Source organism: Pseudorasbora parva, chromosome 16, assembly GCF_024679245.1.
Source record: "Pseudorasbora parva isolate DD20220531a chromosome 16, ASM2467924v1, whole genome shotgun sequence".
NCBI classification, from domain to species: Eukaryota; Metazoa; Chordata; class Actinopteri; order Cypriniformes; family Gobionidae; genus Pseudorasbora; species Pseudorasbora parva.
Genome location: NC_090187.1, coordinates 43122165 through 43145549, shown reverse-complemented (window position 1 = coordinate 43145549; position 23385 = coordinate 43122165). Strand labels below are relative to the sequence as shown.

The following is a 23385-nucleotide window of genomic DNA, read 5'->3' as shown; positions in this document are numbered from 1 at the left end:
AAAAAATATAATAGGTTATAATATAATATAATTAGGAAATAACATTCAGTGAATTGTGATTGAGAATACTGATCACATTATAGCCATTCAGGTAAAAAAAAATGGTTAACTCTAACCCAATTCAAAATGTCCCATGTTGGGTCCCAATGCCCCAACAAAACGCGTTAAATCGCTTTTTCATTCATACATAATTCCATAAGACTGTAAAATAATAATTCACAATGTAGCAGGAGCAGGAGTCATACTAAAATCCCGCGAACTCTCGCGATACCAGCGTGAGGGAGGGGGAGGCGCGATTCCCAGCATGCATCTCGATTCAGTGCGGAGGAAAATGAACTCGGCCATGTCGTGTTAAACACAGGCTGAAAGAAAACGACGTCAAATCGACGAAAAGCACTTTTAAGTCCAATAAAACCTCGCGCAAAGAGGATCAGAGGAGTCGAACAGCGGCACGGGAGTGATTTAGAGCGGAAAGATGAGCGGCGGGACGCCTTATATCGGCAGCAAGATCAGTCTGATCTCAAAGGCCGAGATCCGATATGAGGGAGTTTTATACACGATCGACACAGAGAACAGTACGGTAGCTCTGGCTAAAGGTACATACAACATGGACACACACACACTCAGTGTCATATATGTGTACACTCAATACATATAGCGTTACACACATGCAGAGAACAAACAGAAGGGATATCACATCAACACAGAGAATACAGTTGAAGCATTGGCTAAATGTAAACAATACACACCTAATATGTGACCCTGGACCACTAAACCATCATAAGGGTCTTTTCTTAAAGATTTATAATCTGAACGCTGAATAAATCAGCTTTCAATTGATGTATGGATTGTTTGATAGGACAATATTTGGCTGAGATACAACTATTTGAAAATCAGGAATCTGAGGGTGCAAAAATGTAAAATATTGAGAAAATCCCCTTTAAAGTCGTCCAAATTAAGTCCTTAGTAATGCACATTACTACTACTAATACATATTTATGGTAATACATTTACAAAATATCTTCTTGAACATGATCTTAATATCCTAATGATTTTTGACATAAAAGACAAATTTATAATCTTGATCCATACAAGGTATTGTTAGCTATTGACACAGATATACCCGTGAGACGCATGGCTGGTTTGGGGGTCACATATATTCAAACAAATACACTAACAACACTGAAAACAGCATTTGATTTCCTGTTAGATCTGGCCTAAATCAATAACAGACATTCAGATACAAAGTAAACACAGGACCTGAAGGAAGATGAGGATAGGGTGATAAAAATCATTTAACATTTCTCTTCTGTTCTAGTGAAATCCTTTGGCACTGAGGATCGCCCCACGGACCGACCTATCCCCCCTCGAGATGATGTATTCGAGTACATCATATTTAGAGGAAGTGACATCAAAGACCTGACTGTGTGCGAGCCGCCCAAGCCCACCTGCAACCTTCCTCAGGATCCTGCCATCGTGCAGGTGAGCTGTACGCATTCAGGTGGCAGTTTTTTACCACCGCGGTGTCTAGGGCAGTGATTTTTAAACCTGTCCTGGAGGCACCCCAGTCCTGCACATTGTGTGTGTGTCTCCCTAATTTATCACACCTGATTCAACTCATCAGCTCGTTAATAGAGACTGCAAAAACTAAATTGGTGTGTCTGATAAAGGCTTCAACATACTCTGCAAGAACAGAGAAAAAAGTTCTCGATCCCAGGGCCCTGGTTTGGAAGTTCTCGCAGCTTGTTCTCAACACATCGTCCGAGCAGAACTTTTTTCTTGCTGGTGTCCGAGAACTATTGTGTGATTGGTCATACATTTAAAGTGGGCGTGGTTAATACGGAGATACACAGATGATTGGCACCTGCTTTTCTTGTGAAGTATGGAAAGTACTGGCCAAAACGAACTTTGTTCTTGCAACCTCGAGAAAACGGAAGAAATTTTTGTTCTTGCAGAGTTTGTTCCAAGCTTAAGGGAGACATACAAAATGTGCAGGGCTGGGTTGCCGCCTGGACAGGTTTGAAAACCACTGGTCTAGGGCTGTGCCAGTGAACATGACAACCAGTTTTTTACCACCGCGGTTACTGAGTAGAACTGTCGGTGGTCGGCCAAACATTTTTTCTTAGTATGTGAATGCTATGTTACATGAATATTATGACACGAGTGAAGCACAACGCTTTATTTACACACAAAAAAAACGTTCGCAATTTAATGTTACTTTGCAGCCATGGAAACATAACATTCAATGCCGAACAAGATACTTCATTTACGTCTCTCAAGATTTGGGAAAATAAATAAGAGATTCCATGTCCAGTAGAATAAAATGCAATAAGCCTTTTGTTAAATTCGTGGAAAATCGGGTGACCAGATCGCAATACGCAAAGCTTAAATTTGGCTCACCTCACAATGTCTACCTCTCTCGTCCAGCATGAATGTTATGTTTCCATGGCTGCAATGTAACATTTAATTACGGACCTATTATTTATTTTGTAAATAAAGCGTTGTGCTTCAATAGTGTCATAATATTCACGTAAAAAAGCATTCACAAAAAATTTTTTGGGCTGACCACTGCCGGTGCTACTCAGTAACCGCGGTGGTAAAAAACTGCCACCGTCACAGCCCTAGTATCTCCAGAACATAAAGTGAAGTGAATGCTGACCTGCGACGTTCTTGCGTTTGTGTGCAGTCCTCTCTGGGATCCACCGCCGGCCCCGCGGCCCCTTCCTTCCAGTCTTACGCCCCCTTCAGTCGGGCCCCGTACAACCAGTTCAGCACCGGTGCTCTGGTGTCCCAGCCGTTCGGAGCCGCGGTCACAGGCGGTGAGTTCACACTCGCTCTTGTAGCTTCCAGCACTGGAGATGGTGTGAAGAAGACAATATGAAAAGTTTTGCCAAATATCAAATCAAATTGAAATATCTTTAAGTGCTTTAAGGCAAGACACTACAGGCAAAACTAATGAGGGTTTTTTTCCATGCACTGGTCAAATTTTTTTCAAAGTTATGAATGAAAGAAAGCTTCCAGAATACACATTAAAATAGAGCTGCAACTAGGGATGTCAGAAGTACCCGTACTTTCGGTACAATTGGTGTCTCCTCTGAATTTGCCTGTCTGGCACGTGACCCTCAATAAACCCGTCTCCGGCACGACAACTCCGATCTTTCAAATATTCATATTGTGTAATCGACGTGTAATCAATAAACCCGTCTCTTGCGCGATACCCAGAAATTTTGAATATTCCGATCTAATTTGATTTCTGACCTGTAAGGTTGCCAGAATAATAATAATCACACACTGTGTGTTAATTCACTGTTAGGCCAGAGGAGAACTGGCTTCCTGACTGAGTCTGGTTTCTCCCAAGATATTTATTTTTCTCGGTCATGCCCTGATGGAGTTTTGGTTCCTTTGGTCGCGTTTGGCTTGGCTTGCTCAGTTGGTGGCACTAAAATTATGTAAGTTATGCAACTAAATATACAAATAAATAAATATATTAATTAGGTCTTATTTAATTCTATAAACTATAATAATGATCTGCCAACATTTTCAGTATATGATAAATTAAAATAAGCTGATAATATCACTGTTTTCTCCAGAGCGGCTTTACAGCCAAATCAAATTTTGTTTGTAATTGTCCTGTTTAACACTGTGAAGCTGCTTTGAACAAATTGTCATTGTAAAAGTGCTATATAAATAAAGTCGATTGATTTAAAGTTAATACTTTGGTACCAGGTAGGTACTGAAATGTTAAAAATGCGATGGTACCAGCATTTCAGTATTACCGGTAGTACAGACTCCCGAGTATATCCGGTACACGCAGGTGTTCAGCCGCTTCCGTTTTTATCTACGCTCAGGGCTCCAGACTGTAGCCGAAAATGTTACCAAGAAAAAAACTGTTTAAATCCCTACATTAAAATAATAAAAACACACAAAAAAACAATACTGTTCCATTGGGCTGTTATTATGGGGTGTGTTTTAACCGAACCGGGAAAGACCTCAATTGGACAGACCTACAACCAATCAAAGCGACGCATAGTCGCATATTGGAAGAAGTAGAAGAGGAAGATGAGTGTAAACGATCTCTGCCAATGCCAGTGTTGTAAAATAATTTAAGGATGCACAGAGTACTTACCAACACAATCATCACTTGAGAGAAATAGTAACGGTAAATGCTAGGGATGCACCGATACCATTTTTCCAGAACCGATCCGATATTAAAAATGTTGAATATCGGTCGATACCGATACTAAACCGATCTGATACCAATGCAGTTTTTGTCTATGTAGAATTTCTAAGCTTTAGTGTGTAGAATTGAATAAATTAGATTAGTGAATAATACAGCAGCAAAAGTTATAAAATCACGAGTGCACAATAATTGTATAAAATCTAAACATTTAGTTGGGAAAAAATAAAGGAAACCACAAAAGTGAATAACTGTAGCTGTAAATCTGGTAAAATATGTTACACAAAATATATTTATAGAAATAGGGCCTATATACTAAGAAATTGCATTTATTTTAAATGTATAATGCATATTTTTAATGAGGCAGCAACATATAGATAGAGCAGAACAAGAAAGGCTATTAATAAGGCTTTCTTAGCGCAACAGTAGCATAATACAGAGCGGCACAAAGCGCTTATGCGCATCCCGTGCGCAGGATGATGCGCTTGAAGCAACACGGAGTCACATGCTCACAGCCACAGCCATAGACGCTCACAGCGCGCCACGCTCTGTCCGCATCGAGAAGTTTAAAACAAGATATAGACGCGTAGTATATCTATGCAGTATTCTTATAAGCCGTTTATTTTAACAGTTTAACATTTCAGTTACTGTGTGTGAAAAACAATATAATAACTAGTCCAGTGTTGTGATCTAACTGACACCCGGTAGAAAGTAACACGGTTTACAGCAATAAACGCCAGCAGATAGCCATTTTTTTTTAGAAACCATAACGTTAGAGCGTTATCTACAGATCAAGCATAATAACAGAAACAATAAATAATCTTGGAAAGTTTCATCGTGTTGAGTGTCGTAACCGAACGCGACAGTTTAAAGCTGAATGGAGAGTGACTGACAGCCGCAGTGGAGGGAAGCATTGACGTGAACTAATCTGTACTCGCATTAAACGATGGAATGGCTTCAGAACACTTATAATATAGTGCACGAATCGTTGATGCTTTATAAGGTTTTTGTGCCTTTTGTGGGGCGCTGGGGCTTAACAATAACACAGAATATTACGCGCACAGTATCGAATTTGGATCGGTCCTGTCTGTCCGATACCCGATCCGGCAAATAATGGCAGATCGGAGCCGATACCGATCCCGAGTATCAGATCGGTGCATCCCTAGTAAATGCATGTACGAACAAGTTGTGCATATAGGATTAGAACGAATTCAACCCCAGCACTCTTTGGTGACGTGAATGCTTACGTTACTGTTAATCATCTGTCAATCATCGTATGAAGCCACCCCTGACAATTTGATTGGTCCAAACAGCTCCTGTTCGGGCATAGTTGCTCCAAAGATCAAGTCCAGACCAAATTTCACGAACTCAAATGTTGTGGGCGGGGCTTAGTTTAGCTGGCATCCAGGTCAGTGCATTTCTAGCATATTAATCAAAATTATTTTTTTCTCTTGCACTGAGTGTGAAATTGCCACTTCAGCAGCATTTACTTGTTTTTATCTATATTGTGTAGACTTTTTACAGAACGTGTTTAATCATTCATGCTTTTTATAACATTACTAAAACGTGGCGGAACTTTATTTGATGTTTACAGTATTTTCTGATTTATGGAGTGATAAATCACCTCTGAAAAACTTTAATATATAATCAAAATAAAATCAGACTTTTGAACCTGGCTTAATCGAGTCTGTTCTGGAAATGAATTAAAAAAAAAATGCACATTTTAATTAGATAAGGCCTCATTTGCATGTGTAAACATAATATTTTAGAAAAAAGTTCCCGAATTAACCTGTGGTGCCTTGCCTTAAAAGTTTGTTTAGTGTTTGTCTTTATATTGAGCTGTCCTGTTTTTGGCCATGCTAATAGCCTTTAGTGCTAACATGTAATAAAAACAGTGCAAGATAGCTGTTCATAGTATTTGAATAAATAAGGCTGGATAGACAGACAGTTTACACAGTGCATATTTGTATTTCAATATTTCTTTTATATTGCACATAACATATGCCGAAAACCTTCTTCGACCTTTCTTAAATCATGCCTTAAACTTTACTACATCTGTTGCCATCTCTTACATAAGCAGACAAGACGTTAGCAATTCTTTGCAAGTATTTTTGCAAGTTATGAATAATTTTATATGGATGGAAATTTTCTGAAAAGTCTTGTCTGAGCGAGCAACGGTGGCAGATCTTATAGAAAGGTTGATTGCATGAGTGTTTTGGCTGCTGCATATGAGGCGTTTTTCTGCCAGTGTGTGACGTGTTAAAGCTCACACTTAAAGTTGTGCACTTCCTCCCCTCACAGGAAGCAGCTCAGGTCCTGCGTTCGGTAGCGAGGCGAGCACTACTGCCCCTCAGTCCAAGAGTAACTCTGCTCTTCCCCCACACTCTCGCTCGCTGAGCGCTCACAAACCCGAAGGTAACCGGAGGACCGGCACTAACGTGTGCAGAATGGCTTTAGTGTGTTCGTCTTTTGGCCCGTGATTATGCAGGATTACAGCATGTGTGATAGTTTAATGACTGGAGTGTCTCTGTCAGTTAGTGACTTGTGTTCTTTAAAGACAACATGAAATCAAATTACACAATAAATGCACAATTCATCGGCATGCATTATTCAAAATAAATGTTTTTCATTCAATTGAAAAAACATCTGTTCTGTTGATGTTTGCAACACCAGACGAATAAGTAAATAAAGTATTGGCTATATAGAAGTCATATCCACTTTTCACAATCCAATCTGAATGGTTGAAAGTTGAATGCATTGCAAATGATGCTTTTTTTCCTGTTGTCTTAACCCTTAAATGCATGAATGTTTTGCCAATCATCATTTGGGTTTTTAGTAACCCGGACCTATATCCAGGGCTCGGCATTAACGCTTGTCCAGGACAGGTGGATTTTTTTTTAAGGGGCAAGTGAAATGGTACGGCACACTTTTTGGTGCTTTTCCACTGCATAGTTCATTATGGTTCGCTTAAAAAGTACCATCTCGGTTGAGGTTCAAAGTGTGCTGTTCCGATACTAAAAAGTGACGTGTAAACACTGCAGATCACTGATTGTTCAGAGAATCGTCACTATCATTATAGGCTTTTGTGACCGTGATATAGCGGTTGAGATCCTAAACACATTGCTAAAAACAAGATTAGTTTACCCTTGTGCGCCTTCGAGCAAATCAAGTCATGTCATCTGCGCTTTGTTGTGCAAGCAGGGTATCCGCGGGGTCTTGAAAAGTCTTAAAAGGTGATAAATCAATTTTGGGAAAATTAAGACCCTTATAAAGTATTAAAAAGTCTTATCACGGCTTTATAAAGTCTTACATTTTGAAAGTATTTTGTTCAAGCTTTGTCAAAAGAGTTTGACTCCAAAAAGTATTTATGAATATATTTCTTTTCATCCCCATAAGTATTAAAAAACAACAGGGCGCTCAGTCTGAGATCTGCTCGGAGCGCGCGCGGCAGGGATGGACATTCGCACCGCCACCAGCCAGACGCGGCTGATTTTGAGTTGTGGCGGGTAAACTCGCTTCACCTACCGAGCTGTTTCACCTCTTTGTAAACTTTGTTCAATGCATGCGAGTGCTGCCGTATGTGTGCATATAACCAGTCGTTTTCTCTGTCATCACTCGCGTAAAGAGGCGCTGTGAGACTCGCGCGCGCTGAGAGAAGATCTGATGCTGTGCATTATCCGAGAGCGTGCACGAGTCTCACAGCGCGCAAATAATGATTTCTCTTTCAAGTCTTGCGCTTAAACGGACAAACTCACACAAGAAGTATGTCAACATGTCCATCTTGATGAGTATCCTAGCAGACATAGTCTGAATATGCCTTAAGTGAACCGTATAGTATGCACAGTCGAGAAAGACGAGCATATCCCTGCCTCAGGTCTTAAAGGCGCAGTAGCCTTTACTGCTGCCTGAGTGATGTCCTTATATTTAGTTTGACATCAAACAATGCTCTTGATTGAATACCTTTTGTAAGTTTAATAAGGATTAATCTTTCATTTAAACAGTTAAATATGCAGTTATTTTACATTTGATTACTTTATTCAATTTCTGTACCTTTCTGCAGGCCAGTAGGCCTGTACATTATTATTTAATGTACACATGACATGAGTGAGGTCGAGTTAAACATTCTAGTTTGAATTTTATTTTTCGGTTTTAGGCTTTGGTTTCTTCTTTTTTAGTTTTCGGCCAAGAATTTTGATTTCGGTGCATCCCTACTGACAATGTTCTGCTCAGTATGTTGTCAACGCGCTTCAAAGATGCCAAAACGAATAGTTTCATTCTTGGGACTAAAAACCATAAAACTGGAAGCCATAAAAGACCACAAATCTTTGTGAAAATGTCAGTATTTCATTGAGACTTGAGATTAAATAAACTGCTTAAGTATTGTAGAGCTTGTAGTATTAATTTGTTAAAAACAAAAAAGTGGCTGGTAAAAACATTGAGTGGTAGACTTTGAAAAAGGTTAATTTCCATCCCTGGCGAGCGCTGTCTACGGGTCATGTATTTTGCGAAATGCGCAGTTAGGTAATGTGTTGCCCTCCATACCTTGTAAAACAGATATGCAATATGCACTGTTTATTAAAGGTTTGTTGCCGATTAGAACTTGAAGTGCGATGAGGTCTTAAAATATTTTGAGAAGGTCTTTAAAAAGTCTTAAAAAGGTATTGAAATTAACTTCAGGATTCCTGCATATACCCTGCAAGTGCTTACTCTTTTGTTTTAAGCAGTATTTTGTTTTGCTGCCATCAGCCTCCTTTGAAAAAACATATTCGTCTTGTAGTTAAAACCATCCACATGCTGAGAAGTAGAGGCGGCACAATTACAATAATCATTTTATAAAACTTTAAAGCGGTGCCATGCAGTGGAAAACCGCTAAAAGAGAATTTTACTCGCCCAACTGGACAAGTATCTTGATTAAAATGTGAATAACAAAAAATAAATAGACAATTACCGAAATGCGAGAATGATTCTCCATTCATTTTGTGTAAGTGGCGATTGATTGTGAATAATAATATAATATAAAATGTACTGACGGTAACAATGTTGCGCTGTTGAGGATCGCGCTGCCTCTCGAGGAGAAATCACAAAAACAAATGAGCGCAGCACACACAAAGAAACTCAACATACTGTGGTAAAAATACAGTTTCCAAATGTCACACAAATGTCAAAGCTGACTGAACACTGGTGAGAATATTGCTTCAGAAAAAAATCTTTTTTTTTATTGGTCAAGCTCCTTTTTTGACTGTGACTGAACGATTTACTTTGTCTGGTTACTTAATCCGAAGGACAAGCATGTGAGAAGGCTTAATGTTGAGCCCTGTATGTCTAACATGTATGGCTCTCTTAACTGCCGTGTCAGTATAGAACTTTTAATATTTTAACAATTAAAAAATAATAAAATAAAGTATATTTCGATACCTTTTGGAGCTTGGAAGGGCTCAATTTCAGCAGATGCTTTTTACGATCATCACTGTCATCATCAGAGCTCATTTCCAGCTGAAAATCACCATCTCAACTATAGTCTTGATCGCCGTCAACATCTTCAAAGTCAATATTTTGATCTCTGCCTGAAGTAGTTGCCTGGACTCATTATGACTGAAACATCACATCATTGTGTATCAGACATTGAAGAATAAAGGTGAACTGCTCTTAGTGTCAGATGAGACATAATTATTGTTGTACAGAGAAAAAAAAATACTTACACTTGCATACCTCGGGTCGCTAGAGATCCTATACACTTTTACTGTAAATCAACTAGAAAACAGACATTCTATTGTTTATAATGAATACAATGAAGGTTGAGATCTAACTTCTAATAAATATTGGATGAGGTTAGTGACTCCTCAGTCGCTAAAGACCTGAGGTATGCGTTTAAGGGTTAATTGGCTTTTACCACATGAAATGATACAGAGAACTGGTCTTTCCATCATCTAACTCTTGTCCACACCGCCGTGGTGTTGTTGTTAAATTTGTGAGTCTGAATTGTTGTCTCTTTCAGGTCGTTCAAGCCCATCTGCGGAGCACTTGAGGAAAACCCCGACCCAGGAGCATGCGGTCCAGACGGCCCCGGCCGCTCCCCCTGCGGTTGCAACCAGTACAGCGAGTCAGAGGGGCCCTGGCGCCGCACGACCTGCCCTCAACACTCAGAAATCTGCTGAGAACCAGGAGCAAAAAGGTGAGAATTGGGGCATTTTAGAGCTGGAAATTTATGAACATCATTTTAAAAGCTTAATGTACAGATATCATTGAAGGATAGTGTTTCACCTGAAGCCAATAATTGTGATATGTTTTGTTGATTAGCATCTGATGTCCAGAAGGTTCCTCGGCCAGAATCGGATTCAAACAGGCCTGATAACAAAGACCCAATCAAACGCCATTCTGGCAGTGAGTCACTTTAAAACATCTGTCCCGCATTTGTATATACAGTATACAGGAATATTGACACCTTTACCTTTTATTCAAGTATTATTACAAAAAATTGATTTTCTAAGCATATTTGTGTTGCTGTATTTGGTGATAACGCAGTGAGACATAAAAAATTTGTGCGGACATAATTTTTGTCCAGGCTGTAATATAAAGAAATGATGAGCACATGCAAGAACGAGAACCAACTAAACATTACTGATTAGCTAAATGTATGCTTTTCTATGCATTTTATTCTCATACTTTGGTGGTTTAATTGCACTTGTCCGGAGGGGATATTTGTTTTTAATGACCCTACATCAATTTTGGCCGTTACTGTACATTATTACGATCAGGGCCACTAACATCATTTGTGATAAGGGTTGTTTCTCTCTCCAGGCAGCGCTCCTCCCATGAGAAGGGGGCGGGGCAGTGGTGGCGGAGGAGGCGGTGGTCAGCGTGGGCGGGGCAGGTTTAATGGGCGTAGAGATGGACCAATGAAATTTGAGAAGGACTTTGACTTTGAGAGTGCCAATGCCCAGTTCAATAAGGAAGAGATTGATCGCGAGTTCCAAAGCAAACTCAAGATTAAAGGTACTATTACAAAAAACACAAACCAACGGAGAAATAAGGTTTAAAATATTATATTTAAAAAAAATTGTTAAAGCTACACTGTGATATTTTCCCCCGTCTAGCGGTGAAAAGGTATATGACCATCCAGTGAATATTAGTTTCTGTTCCTCTCAATTCTGATTTCGTTTTAACTCCTACGGTGGCTGATTTAGTCCAAGATTAACATGGCTTTCAGTTTGACCTCGTCCAAGAGTGCCATCGAGTGTTAAAACGCAAAAGGCGAAGCTTGAATTTACGGGTATGTCCCTCTTTGGCTAATGTACTTTCAAGATGGAGGGGCAACATGGCGACCCCCTCACCCGTATGTATTTTCAATGGCATATTATAAACTTACGAGAATACTTTATTACTTGAAAGAAGTAAATATACATTAAAGGGGGGTTGAAACACTCAGTTTCAGTCAATCTCATGTCAATCTTGAGTACCTATAGAGTAGTATTGCATCCTTCATATCTCCGAAAAGTCTTTAGTTTTATCATATTTATAAAAGAAATATAGGCTGTACCGAGTCTTTCCGGAAAAAACCGAGCGCCTGGAGGCATATCGTGTGGGCGGAGCTAAAGAATGACAAGCGCGCAAAGCGGTGACTCATCTATCTCAGCTAATACAGATAATGATCCACAATCAAATCTGAGGCTGAAATAAATTGAACAGGAGAAACGGCAACAGCAGGACGTCCGTCTCTGTGGTATGTAAGTTACTGTATTTAATGGCCTCTCCACATTTCTGTGTGTTTACTCGCAGAGTATGAGGACATGATTCGGTTTATGGACTATTGTATGCGACTAGACCTTAGAAGTAGCAAGCAAAACGGTTTTGCACGTCAGAATACTGTAACGTTATACAGAGAACAGCAATGGAGTAACCGTTAGCGCATTTGAATGACGAAGCACGCGATCGTGTCGTTTACTGATGTTTACTCATGCGACGGTAGCCAATAGCAGAGACATTTGAAGCAGTTTAAGTTAACTCACCGTCGAAGCTTTATCGCTGGGACCGCTCCGTCAGAAACACACTTCTTTGGTATGATTTGGTAAAGTCCTGTGACAGCAGTGGCGTGTAAATCCATTTTGAGACGCAACTGAAACGATGTTGTCAAGCTTCCCGTCATTTCTGCGTTCAAATCGGTTCAAATGCAGCGCTGCCTTCCCGGAATGCTGTGCTGAAGAGTTGAAGTCGCTCGACGTCACCCATAGGAATAAAGTGGAGCGCGGCGCCGTTCACGGACGACTGGATCTGCAGCTGAGAGACTGTTTACAGCGTGCTCTAGTCACTCGCGCGCGCACCCTACCGGGAGAAGAGCCTGTACGGCCCATACAAGGACCTTCCGCTCTTATTAACGTCAAATAGACCCATACTCGAAAAAAACTCGCCAAAAATTGTGAGAAACCGGAAGGAGTATTTTTGACACAGAAATACTCCATCAAACGTCCAACATTAGTTTTTGAAACTTTGTCTATGTTTAGGATGGGAATCCAAGTCTTTAACAGTGTAAAAAGCTCAGTATGCATGAAACAGCATTTCACCCCCCCTTTAATGAGCGCACATATTTTTGAGTGTTTTTAGCTAAGAATAAACTAAAAAAGTTACACAGTGTAGCTTTAATGTGCCGAAATGTGACCTGAATATGTTTTTTTTTTTTTTTTTTACTGACTGTTTATTGTCATGCAAGTAATGTCACTTTGCGCTGCAGATGAGAAGAGTGAGAAATCGGAGAAGACTCTGAACGGGGAGGAGAAGACCGATTCGGGTGTGGAGACCCAGAACAGTGAAGGCAACATTGACGAGGAGGATCCACTGGGACCCAACTGTTACTATGACAAATCCAAGTCCTTCTTCGACAACATCTCCTGCGACGACACCAGGTGAGATCTCAGCTGATAACAATGTCCATTAGGGCTATTGACGACAGATTTTACCATTTGAGTCCAATTCACAAGCTCTCGATTTAATATCAAATCTTGGAAATATTTAGGGTTTATTTTTCTTGAGGGGGAAAAAAAATCTCTGTAAATAATATATAACTAGAGTTTTAAACTATACAGGGATACATCTCGATACGACAATACCAAATAAGATTTAACAGTAATATTAAATAATATTAAAGTTGAGTGTTTTTTCTAATTAAATTGCTATATTTTTTTATGCAAATATTTAAATTACACATGAGGCAGTTCTTGAAACATGAATGTTTATAATGTTTAATAAATGTTAATCATGACATACATTAAGACAAGTAAAAATATAAATATTATATAGTACATATATTTAGCAAAATGCTTCTGTCTAGAGTTCTTTTTTTCTAGTGAATTCATGAGATATGGATATTAAATGGCTTTCCTGAGGTAAACTAAGCTGCTCATTGTTTACTTGCTGTTTTTGTGTGACAAGTGATTTTCTGTCTTTTTTTGCTATCTTTGCAATTGTCTTTACTACGTAATCTTTTTTAAATGAGTACATTAAATGGTATGAGATGTGCAACAATAACGCTGTAAAAGGCACGGCAGAATCGTGGTCATTTAGAAATAATATTGAATCGATTGTTTGATCGTGCATTAGGGGTGTTGACATTAATAATTTCTTCAATGCAGACGAGGACGATTTGGTATCTGTTCAGTAATAGACCATAACCGGTTATAATGTAGTGATTATTTTCTGACGTCATTTGTCACGTATGTGCTTTGCGCAGTAGCACACAATGGCAGAGGGAGGCAAGTGCGAGTAAATCTGGGCACATTTCGGCTTTTATGAGCAACCTGGTTAGCACGACCTGAAGAACACGCGCTGTGTGTAAATCAAAGCTATCTCATTAATTAAAACAATTTCGTTTACACTTTGGCACATAAATGTATCACCGCAAAACTTCCCCGAAGTATATCCAGATTTAGTTCACGTCACCGAAAACAACATTAGCTATGAGCTGCATTTTATTGATCAGTACAATCAAAAGAGTTGGAGACAATTTTGCAATAGGAGAAAGTGTGGCAGACTGGTAAGGTTTCTTTACTTGTATGTTGAGCACTTACGACTTTACTTTCGGTAGTTTGTGTGTTGGCTTGATGAAGAGACACTCAGCTTGTCTGTGGCGACACGTCCTGCAGTAAGTAGATCTGTCATATTGGGCTATAACATGACATGCTCTCACACGTTCATTTTTTTTGCATCGTTGCTGGGAGTAAAATGTACATATGCGGTTTCAACAACCAGATGCATTTAGACTTAAGTTCTGACTGTAATGCGGCCCAGAACACCCCCTGAAGTGGCTTTGAGTATTTTGTTAATGCTCCTGTTGTCTTCTGTGCCAATACTTGAGTTTTGTTCAATACATTCAAGAAGTGTGTTTTCTTTGAGCCGGTAAAAGGTTCAGTTTATATAAATGACTGACAAAATTGTATGAGGATGCAGTGAACCGTCAATGCATTGTGATGCATCGTGATATCGATGGCATGATAATCATAATCGAACCGATATGTGACCTATCAGCGTTTCTCGTGTTGCTTGACTGCCATTCATAAACCCTCTCCTGTGGCCTCATGGGATAAGTATCAGGTCATCTGGGTGCTCTGCCTACTATTTAATAAAATGGTATATATTCGGATATATTATACTATAGTACATAATGGAGAAGAATTTTATTTTTTGATGCTGCATAGGTGTTTCAAACAATAATGGGCTACATTAGTCACATGACCTCACTACAATGTTTAAGTCAGAAAACTGTCCAGTTATTTTGCATTATTTAGTCCAGTTTTGTGTAAAAATGTCTTAACAGTCTGATCCAGCAATGAGTCAAAGATGTTAAATGTTGATGTTTTGTCATGTCTCACCTAGTTCGAACGGTGTAAATGCTTTTGAGTGATTCAGTCACACTGGGTTCAATGTAGTAAGTTTACAAATAACCGAATTATTCATCTAACAGACAAATACTCCTCTGTCTTTTCTAGAAAGGAGAAATCAGGAGGTGCTTTTGGAAGGTATGTATTTGAGTCTGTATATATGTTTTAACATGCTAACATGTTTATGAAGCCATGCTTATGATTCAGAATACCCAAATTCACCTTGTTAACATGCAGGATTATTTATTTCAGCTAGAAATTACTCTCTGTGAGTGTGAGCTCTTAAAGGTATTTTAACAATAACCACTTTTACAAACCATTAAATTAATTAAAAATGAATTGGTCAAAGTGTTGAAACTCTGATCAAATGATATATAACCAAAGCAACAAACGGGCAAATCAAAAATGTCACTCTGTTTACATGTGATATGTTAAATGATAAGCCTACTACACATTTTGTTGTGCATTATACAATGAATCTTATAAAAAGCAGATCTTTTTTGTAGCAGACTCCAAGGCTTGGAATACACCACACAAATTTTGCTCAGATTTTTGCAGTCTGGATGAGTCGACAGTAGTTGCTGAAAGTCTGCGCCAGTTTTCAGATTTTAGGCAGTCGGAGTTGACAGATTTCCCAGAAAATGTGTGTGATGGGTACAGACTTTTTTTTAGCTTCAGACAACGATTCCATCAAAGCGATTTCAGAACCCGTATCTGTATCACCTGATTTAACTGTGATGTGAAGCACGGAGCTTTAACTGGTATGTAGATAAAATGTACTTTAATTAACAACAGTGATGTGCAAAAACTTATTTTTAATAGGGAAACTGTAAATATTCTACTCTTAATAATGTACCATTCTTCGTCTATAATATCACACTATTGACCATTATTCTAAAATGTTGCCAAAAACTTTACTGATGGGCATCTTGAGAAAAAACAATGGCACTGACTTATTTTATGAAATGTTAGTGCAAGTTGCTTTAAGTAAAAAACACTCAAACATGCATTTTAGACTGGGACTAGCTTAAAGGGTTATTAGTTCACCCAAAAATGAAATTGATGTAATTTAATGACTCACCCTAATGCGTTCCACACCCGTAAGACCTCCGTTCATCTTCACACACAGTTTAAGATATTTTATATTTAGTCCGAGAGCGAATGCAAGTGTATGCACACTATACTGTCCATGTCCAGAAAGGGAATAAAAACATCATCACAGTAGTCCATATGAGACATCAGTGGGTTAATTAGAGTCTCTTGAAGCATCCAAAATACATTTGGGTCCAAAAATAACAAACACTACGACTTTATTCAGGATTTTCTTCTCTTCCGTGTTTATTTTCAGTCCTAAAATAAAGATTCAAACGGCCACAAATCAGTGACTCGATCAATGATTCGGATCGCCAATGTCACGTGATTTCAGCAGTTTGGATCACGTGTCAAACTGCCGAACTGCTGAAATCTTTATTTGAGGTTTGAAAACAAACGCGGAAGAGAAGACAATGCTGAATAAAGTCGTATTTGTTGTTATTTTAGTTCATGAATGACATCAATTTCATTTTTGGGTGAACTAACCCTTTAAGCCTTGTCTGTGAAACCAGGAGTTAGTGTTTTAAATCTGTTCGTGGAGTGTATTCCGGCGCTAAAATGAATTTTGTGTAAACATGTTGCAGATTAGACAGGCCGCCTGCCAAAGGTTGGTTGTTTTTGACGCACTGTTGAATTGCATTCTGATGTATTTTTCATTCCATCTCTTCAGGGAGCGGAGGCAGACCTGGGCGGAGGAGAGGAGGATGAATGCGGAGACGTTTGGTCTTCCACTGCGTCGCGGGCGCGGGGGTTTCCGTGGCAGAGGCGGCGGCGGCATGGGCTTCCGTGGCGGGCGCGGCCGTGCGGCTAGCAGGGGCTCGTTCATGCCATCCCGTGGGGGCGGATTCGGGGGCGGAGGCGGATTTAGGGGCGGGTATAGAGGCGGCAGAGGAGGACGGGAGTTCTCTGACTTTGAGTACAGGGTTAGTACTTCCTCTTTTACCCCAGTAATGGACCAAACATAAATACTAGAGATGCACAATGTGTTATTAAAGGGTTAGTTCACCCAGATTTTTGCCCCTCTAGTGAAAGTTGTAGAAACCAGTTAATTATAGTTTTAAACTCCTTTCTCCACGTTTTTGAATTCCTTACACTTTTCCTTAGGAAAATAAATAATCTTAATAGAAAAAAATGTCTTAGTTTCTGCATGTGTTAACGGGTGATATTGTTTCTAGTGATGAAGGTTTGTGTTGCCTGACTTCGGCAATATTATTATGCGTTTTGTCTTAGAAATGCACACTTGTCAGTGAGTTGACAGTAGCTCTAGTTAGGAGGATGCAGATGTAAATTTATGTTCATTAACAAAAACACGGACATCTGTAAAAAAAATTGTAACAACCTTATTTTTATATGGTAAAATGTAAATATTCTGAGTTTTATTAAAATTGACCTTTGGTCTTTTATAGTATTATAGATTTAGTTCATGATATGTTAAAACCATATATATAGAGCTCTTCACTACTTCATCATGGTAAAATGTATCTATATGGTTTCTGTGGTATTTGTATGAAAAAGTATAAACACAGCTCCCAAAACGGACAAGGCGCGAGCAGACAGTCAACAAGAGAGATTGTTCTACAGTCTATACACTGTATTTAGTTCAATTACATGTGAAGTAACTAATTCAATTACACAAACTAAGAGTAATCCCTTACTTTACTTTTTCAAAGAAAGTAATTAAACTACAGTAACTAACTACTTAGTAACTAGTTACACCCAACACTGCTTAAAACCCACCTTTTGAGCAGAGCTTTTGGTTGATTTGTTAATTATTTTTGTTTCAGTTTTTTTTATTTTTGGGATTTTTTAAAAATCTGTAGCACTGTGATTTTGTTTAATATAAAGTGCGTTACAAATAATAAGTAATTATAATTAGAAGCGTGTGAATTCAGCGAAAAACACATCTGTGATGTGAACTGCTTTAAAGCCAGACGAAACAGCGCTGACAAACACTAAACACTGCGCAATGATACAGTCAGAAGTTATTAATTTCCATAATTTACCATGGATTTACTGTAGTAACACTAACTGCACCATCTGTGGCAGAAATGTGCGTTATTCATATAGAATTGTATTATATTATTTATGTAAACATGCATTAAATGAGTAATGGAATATTACAGTATTTTTATTTGGCTATAGAATTTGTGCATTTATACTAAATGTTTTTAGGCTACTAAGAACAGACGCGCAGACCGGGTGCGGCGTGATGAGACGTCATTCTCGGCCAGCAGATTCGTCTAGAACTCGTGGCTTTTCGGTTGCGGAGCCACACGCAAAGTTACGAAATTTGACGGACGTGCACATGCACAAAGCCAAGCGAAATGGGGTCTTGCGCACTCCGCGTCGACGTCATTTTTGCTTTGCCCACCCTCGCACTTGAGCGAACGCTTTGTGTATAAACGAGGCTTAAAGCTACACTGAAGTTGATAAACGCAAGTTCATTCTTCAGTTCAATCTTTGTGCTAAAAAGGCACAAGTTCCTGTAGAGATAGCAATACACATTCTCCTTTTTTTGCCAAATAAATAAAAAGCATCTCATCAATGTCTTTTCTCTCGCTGTATCAAAATATCACTTTCCTCAGAGATGGTCAAGTTCACTTTGTGCATGATTAGGCTATGATATAACTTTTTTTTAAATACTGTATCCTAAATTGTGGATAATTAATATATCACATGCTGAAGTACATTTCTGGATTAAAAGAAAAAAATCAACAAGAACCGTACAGAACGGAAAACCGTGACCCTAAAACCGTGACCCGAGCCGAACCGTGGGTTTTGTGAACAGTGCCGCCCCTAATAAGCTCCTAAAACACAATCATCCGTTGCAGTTTTCATCCATTTTATTAATTGTTTTTGGTACTTATTTAAATGCATTTTTTAAACAGATTGAGAGTCCATGCTTTAATTGTTTTTGGTTGTTTTGTTCATTTATTGTGGTTATTTAATTTTTTTTCCATTTTTAATGTTAAATAGTCTTTAGAAATTAAAGTTTATTGATCTTTGAAAAGGTGTACCTGCATTTTTATGCCATTATCATTATTTTAGATGAAAATAGTCTTAGAACGACTATTATCGTTTATCGCAATAATTTCTTGGCCAATTTATCGTCCAGCAAAATTTATCATCGTGACAGACCTAATTGAAAATGTAATTAATTACTTCTTTAGAGTAATTTACCCAACACTGGTTTTAAGAGCTCGTTTAAATCAACGCTTCTCACTGGATCTGTGTGAACGTTTAAAATTAAGTGCTACCCATTGTGTTTGTTTAATGTGTCTTTTCTCTGGTTTTGTTCACATTTGTTTCAGAAGGAGAACAAAGTGGCGGCGTAGTCCATCATGAAGACCAGATCATCCGAACAGCCAAGAATCTCCGATCATCACGTCTAGATTAACGCTTTGGTTTTGACTCCTGACTAACAGGAACTGCCTCTCTGTTTAACACCAGCGCAGGTGACGCCTGCCTCCAGCTGGACACGCAGCTTTGAGTTCTTCTCCTTTCTTCCTTTTTTAGAAAAAGACAAAAAAAAAAACATTTGATCCGCGTTCGGAGGGGAGAGTTTGTGTACAAAATGCCGTAACTTCCATGGAATGATGATTATTATTATTATTATTATCTGGTATTTTTGCATCAGCCTTTAGTTCCTTTCGTAATTAACAGAGGATGGTATTTGACATTATTCTGTTAGGTGTACAGAACCCCGCTGATACTGTGAGCGCTCCTCAGTCGGATAGCTTTATTATGTTATGGTTTCTTTTGCTGGATATGTTCTCTGATGTCTCTCGAAGCAGCACACCCAGTGTCGAGGCGGTGGAGTTTGTGTCCGAGCTCCAACACCTTAACTAAATAAACTTTCAGTTCAACTCCACGGATTCACATCTATACGCTGGTTTAATGCTCATCCGTTATCAAAGCATAGGTGCTTTGCTTCATTTAATAGAATTACCTTTTTGTTTGTAGTAGTAGTTTCACTACTTTTTGTAATCTTTATTTTAGTCCACTAGGATAATCTGGTCAAACCTCTTTTATTTTGGTGCATTCTACCCTGTTAACGTCAGACCATGTTTAGCAGTAGGTCAAATCACAAAAACTGGTTTATGATTGAATGTATGGATGAATTCAACTTTCTTTTAAACGATTTTGTCCTCTCGACGCAGGTTCTCCCTGCTGTTCCTGTCTTCAAAATGTATTTTTAATATTTGAGTGCCAGTTCTTCTTGCCTTTTGATGTCAATTATGTACATTTCCAAGAGGGCTTTTTGATATAAACTCAACTCAAACCTCTCAACGACGAGCCCCATCACCGTTTAAGATCTTCTGGAAAGATCCGGTAACCCTTTAAGAATCAGATTGGCTGTCTCGAAATTGCGTTCATGTGCACTTTAAGGACAGACGACGCCTCTATACTCGAGTCGCGTACGGCACACGTGATACAAAGGCTAAATTTGAAGATATTACAACGCTCGTGTACCAGATGAATCTCGTCTCGGGACTTAAACGTGATTGTTTGGATGAATTGTGGAGGGATGTTTTAGGCGATGTGTCAATTTACAGTATTTCAGTTACTAATAAACCAGATGCATTGTGCATTTAGCCACACATGAGGCGCGTTTCACCCGAAATAAGTGTCCAGAAGAAGTTCATAACCCCTCTATTGTGAATAGTTCTGTTTGATACGCTTGTATGTTAATGTGTTATTTCAGGTACCAGCTGTCTATTGCTCTGTTCCCGGAGTGAAGTTTACCCCGTCTCTCCCCTCTGAATGTCACTGAAGCACTCGTTCCTGCACTGTTAGATGGGAGAGCGTTGTTTTTGGTGTGCTTCATGGTTTTAATTTGCGTTTCAGAGATCCAAAGACCGAATTACGGATAACATTTGGAGGAGAAGTGCTCTCTCAGCTGGTTCTGCATTATTTTTCTCACATCTGTCCCCCGGAGTTTGCCGTCTTGTCCGTTTGTAATGGCTTTCAACTCTACTTAGCTAAACTGCTCCCTTTAAAAAGCACTACGATTTGCAGAGATGTCCCGCAGGCAGCTAGTGACATGCAGTCTGACCGATCACTCAGACCAGGGCATGATGGGAAACCTCTGAGCAAGACGCAGATATCGGTGCCGAGATGTGAAATGAATCCTCGGGCCTGATGTCGCGATGAAGTCGAATCGAACATTGAGAGTTAAAACTGTGGTGTATTGCAGGGTTGATGTGATTATTGTGGTCAGTCCTCTGGAGGAATTTGATTGGAAGTTTATTTTGTTTCGTTGTTTTTCTGAATTACAGCAGTTGTACATGGTGTGCTCGTAGAGGGCTTCAAACGGGGGCAAACTAAGGTTTTTAATCAACAAGAGAAGTAAATAAATAGTTGTTCAGTATCCTGTGTGTGTGTGTGTCTGTTTTGCTGAATATTTCTGCAAACGAACATCTGATTGTCATATAATGATCGTTAGTTAATGTATTAACTAACTTGAACTAACCATGAGCAGTTAATTTGTTACTGTATTTGTTCATCTTTGCTGATTTTAGTTAATAAAAATACAGATGTTCATGGTTTGTTCCATGTTAGTTCACAGTGCATTAACTAATGTTAACAAAATTTTAATAATGCATTAATAAATGTTGAAATTAACATAAGCAAAGATTAATAAGTGCAGTTCATTATTAGTTAATATTAACTAATGTAGTTAACTTATGACCATTCTGAAGTGTTACCTTACTTTCTTCTAATCACATCTTAAACAGTATAGTCAGATTACTGCACTGTATTGGATTATTTCATAAATCCCACATGAAACTACACTTTTGATATCAAAAATAAAACAATCAAATAAACAATTTACAGATGCATAAACTGCTTGAAATGACCAAAATGTGTAAAGGGAGGTTGCATTAAAAAAAAAAATTGAGCTGTCAAACAATTATTTAAATACACACATTTAAGAAATAGTTGCATCATGTAAATTCACCAATCAGGCATAACATTATGACCATTTTCCTGATATTGTGGTGGTAAGCGAGACACACACACTGCAGACCGGGAACAGCCCACAAGAGCTGCAGTTTTGGAGATGCTCTGACCCAGTCCTCTAGCCGTCACAATTTGGCCCTTGTCAAACTCGCTCAAATCCTTACGCTTGCCCATTTTTCCTGCTTCTAACACATCAACTCTGAGAACAAAATGTTCACTTGCTGCCTAATATATCCCACCGACTAACAGGAGCCGTGATGAAGAGATCATCAGTGTTATTCACGTCACCTGTCAGTGGTCATAATGTTATGCTCTTTATTTTCCTGGATTTGTGTTGCTCTGACCCAGTCCTCTAGCCATCACAATTTGGCCCTTGTCAAACTCGCTCAAATCCTTACGTTTGCTCATTTTTCCTGTTTCTAACACATCAACTTTCATCAACACATATGTTATGCCTGATTGGTGTATATAACCTTTATCGAGATTATATATACATTCATTTATTTAAAAAAATCTTAAATATATACATATGTGTGTATTTATGTTTACATATAATTATATAGGCTACAGCACACACATTATAACTTATATTTTGGATGTGATTAATTGTTTGACAACACTAAAACATTTTGAACATTCAGTTTTGATGTTAATGCAAAAAAAATTTATATAGAATTATCTATATAGCATTTAATGCAATTACAAATAATCCCTTTACTTTTCCAGTGGAAAACTAATTAGATCACCAACACTGGCCACTAATCCTACAGTTTTTGTTTTAATTTTATTTTTATTAAAATGGTGTCATTTATCACCATTTGCAGCATTTGTGGTTCTTTGTTTGTTAATACGCAATACAATTGTTGATTGCTTTTTGATGATGTCAGCGCTGCACGAAGACGATATTGATCATTTAGTGTTTAATAGCATTTTATTGTTAGATCATTTTAATATTTAAAAAAAAAAGATTTAAATGAAATACCCTGTTTCTGAGTAGTCAAGCTAAGAAACATGATGTTAGTTCACATTTGTGACCCTGGAGCACAAAACGAGCCAACAATACATTGCATGGGTCAAAATGATCCATTTTTATTTTATGCCAAAAATCATTAGGATATTAAGATCATGGTCCATGAAGATATTTAGTAAATGTCCTACTCTAAAAACTATATTAAAAATGCCTTATTAGTGGTAATATGCATTGCTAAAGAATTCATTTGGACAACTTTAAAGGAGATTTTATCAATATTTAGATTTTTTTTTGCACCCTCAGATTGCAGATTT

The 23385-nt window shown here is 38.5% G+C and overlaps 1 protein-coding gene across 3 annotated transcripts; it reads left to right on the top strand.

The window, feature by feature from the left end:
- Nucleotides 1-285: 285 nt before the first annotated feature.
- On the top strand, nt 286-21508 carry lsm14ab (LSM14A mRNA processing body assembly factor b). Of its 3 annotated transcripts, none has more exons than XM_067419121.1 (11): nt 286-596; nt 1319-1482; nt 2687-2819; nt 6479-6592; nt 10173-10349; nt 10475-10558; nt 10976-11170; nt 12903-13074; nt 15154-15183; nt 16808-17060; nt 19452-21508. In XM_067419121.1, the coding sequence occupies exons 1-11, from the start codon at nt 476-478 to the stop codon at nt 19470-19472; spliced, it is 1464 nt and encodes a 487-aa protein (XP_067275222.1). In that variant the 5' UTR covers nt 286-475; the 3' UTR covers nt 19473-21508. The 3 variants fall into 3 exon arrangements, with proteins under 3 accessions (XP_067275222.1, XP_067275221.1, XP_067275224.1); XM_067419120.1 differs by having other exon boundaries at nt 287-596; nt 19449-21508; XM_067419123.1 differs by lacking the exon at nt 6479-6592 and having other exon boundaries at nt 287-596; nt 19449-21508.
- Nucleotides 21509-23385: the final 1877 nt, after the last annotated feature.

Coding starts and splice junctions, on each gene's coding strand:
- lsm14ab (XM_067419120.1), top strand. CDS start 476: ATGAGCGGCGGGACGCCTTATATCGGCAGCAAGATCAGTCTGATCTCA. Junction 6,593..10,172: donor GAGCGCTCACAAACCCGAAG/GTAACCGGAGGA, acceptor TGTCTCTTTCAG/GTCGTTCAAGCCCATCTGCG. Junction 15,184..16,807: donor TCAGGAGGTGCTTTTGGAAG/GTATGTATTTGA, acceptor CCATCTCTTCAG/GGAGCGGAGGCAGACCTGGG.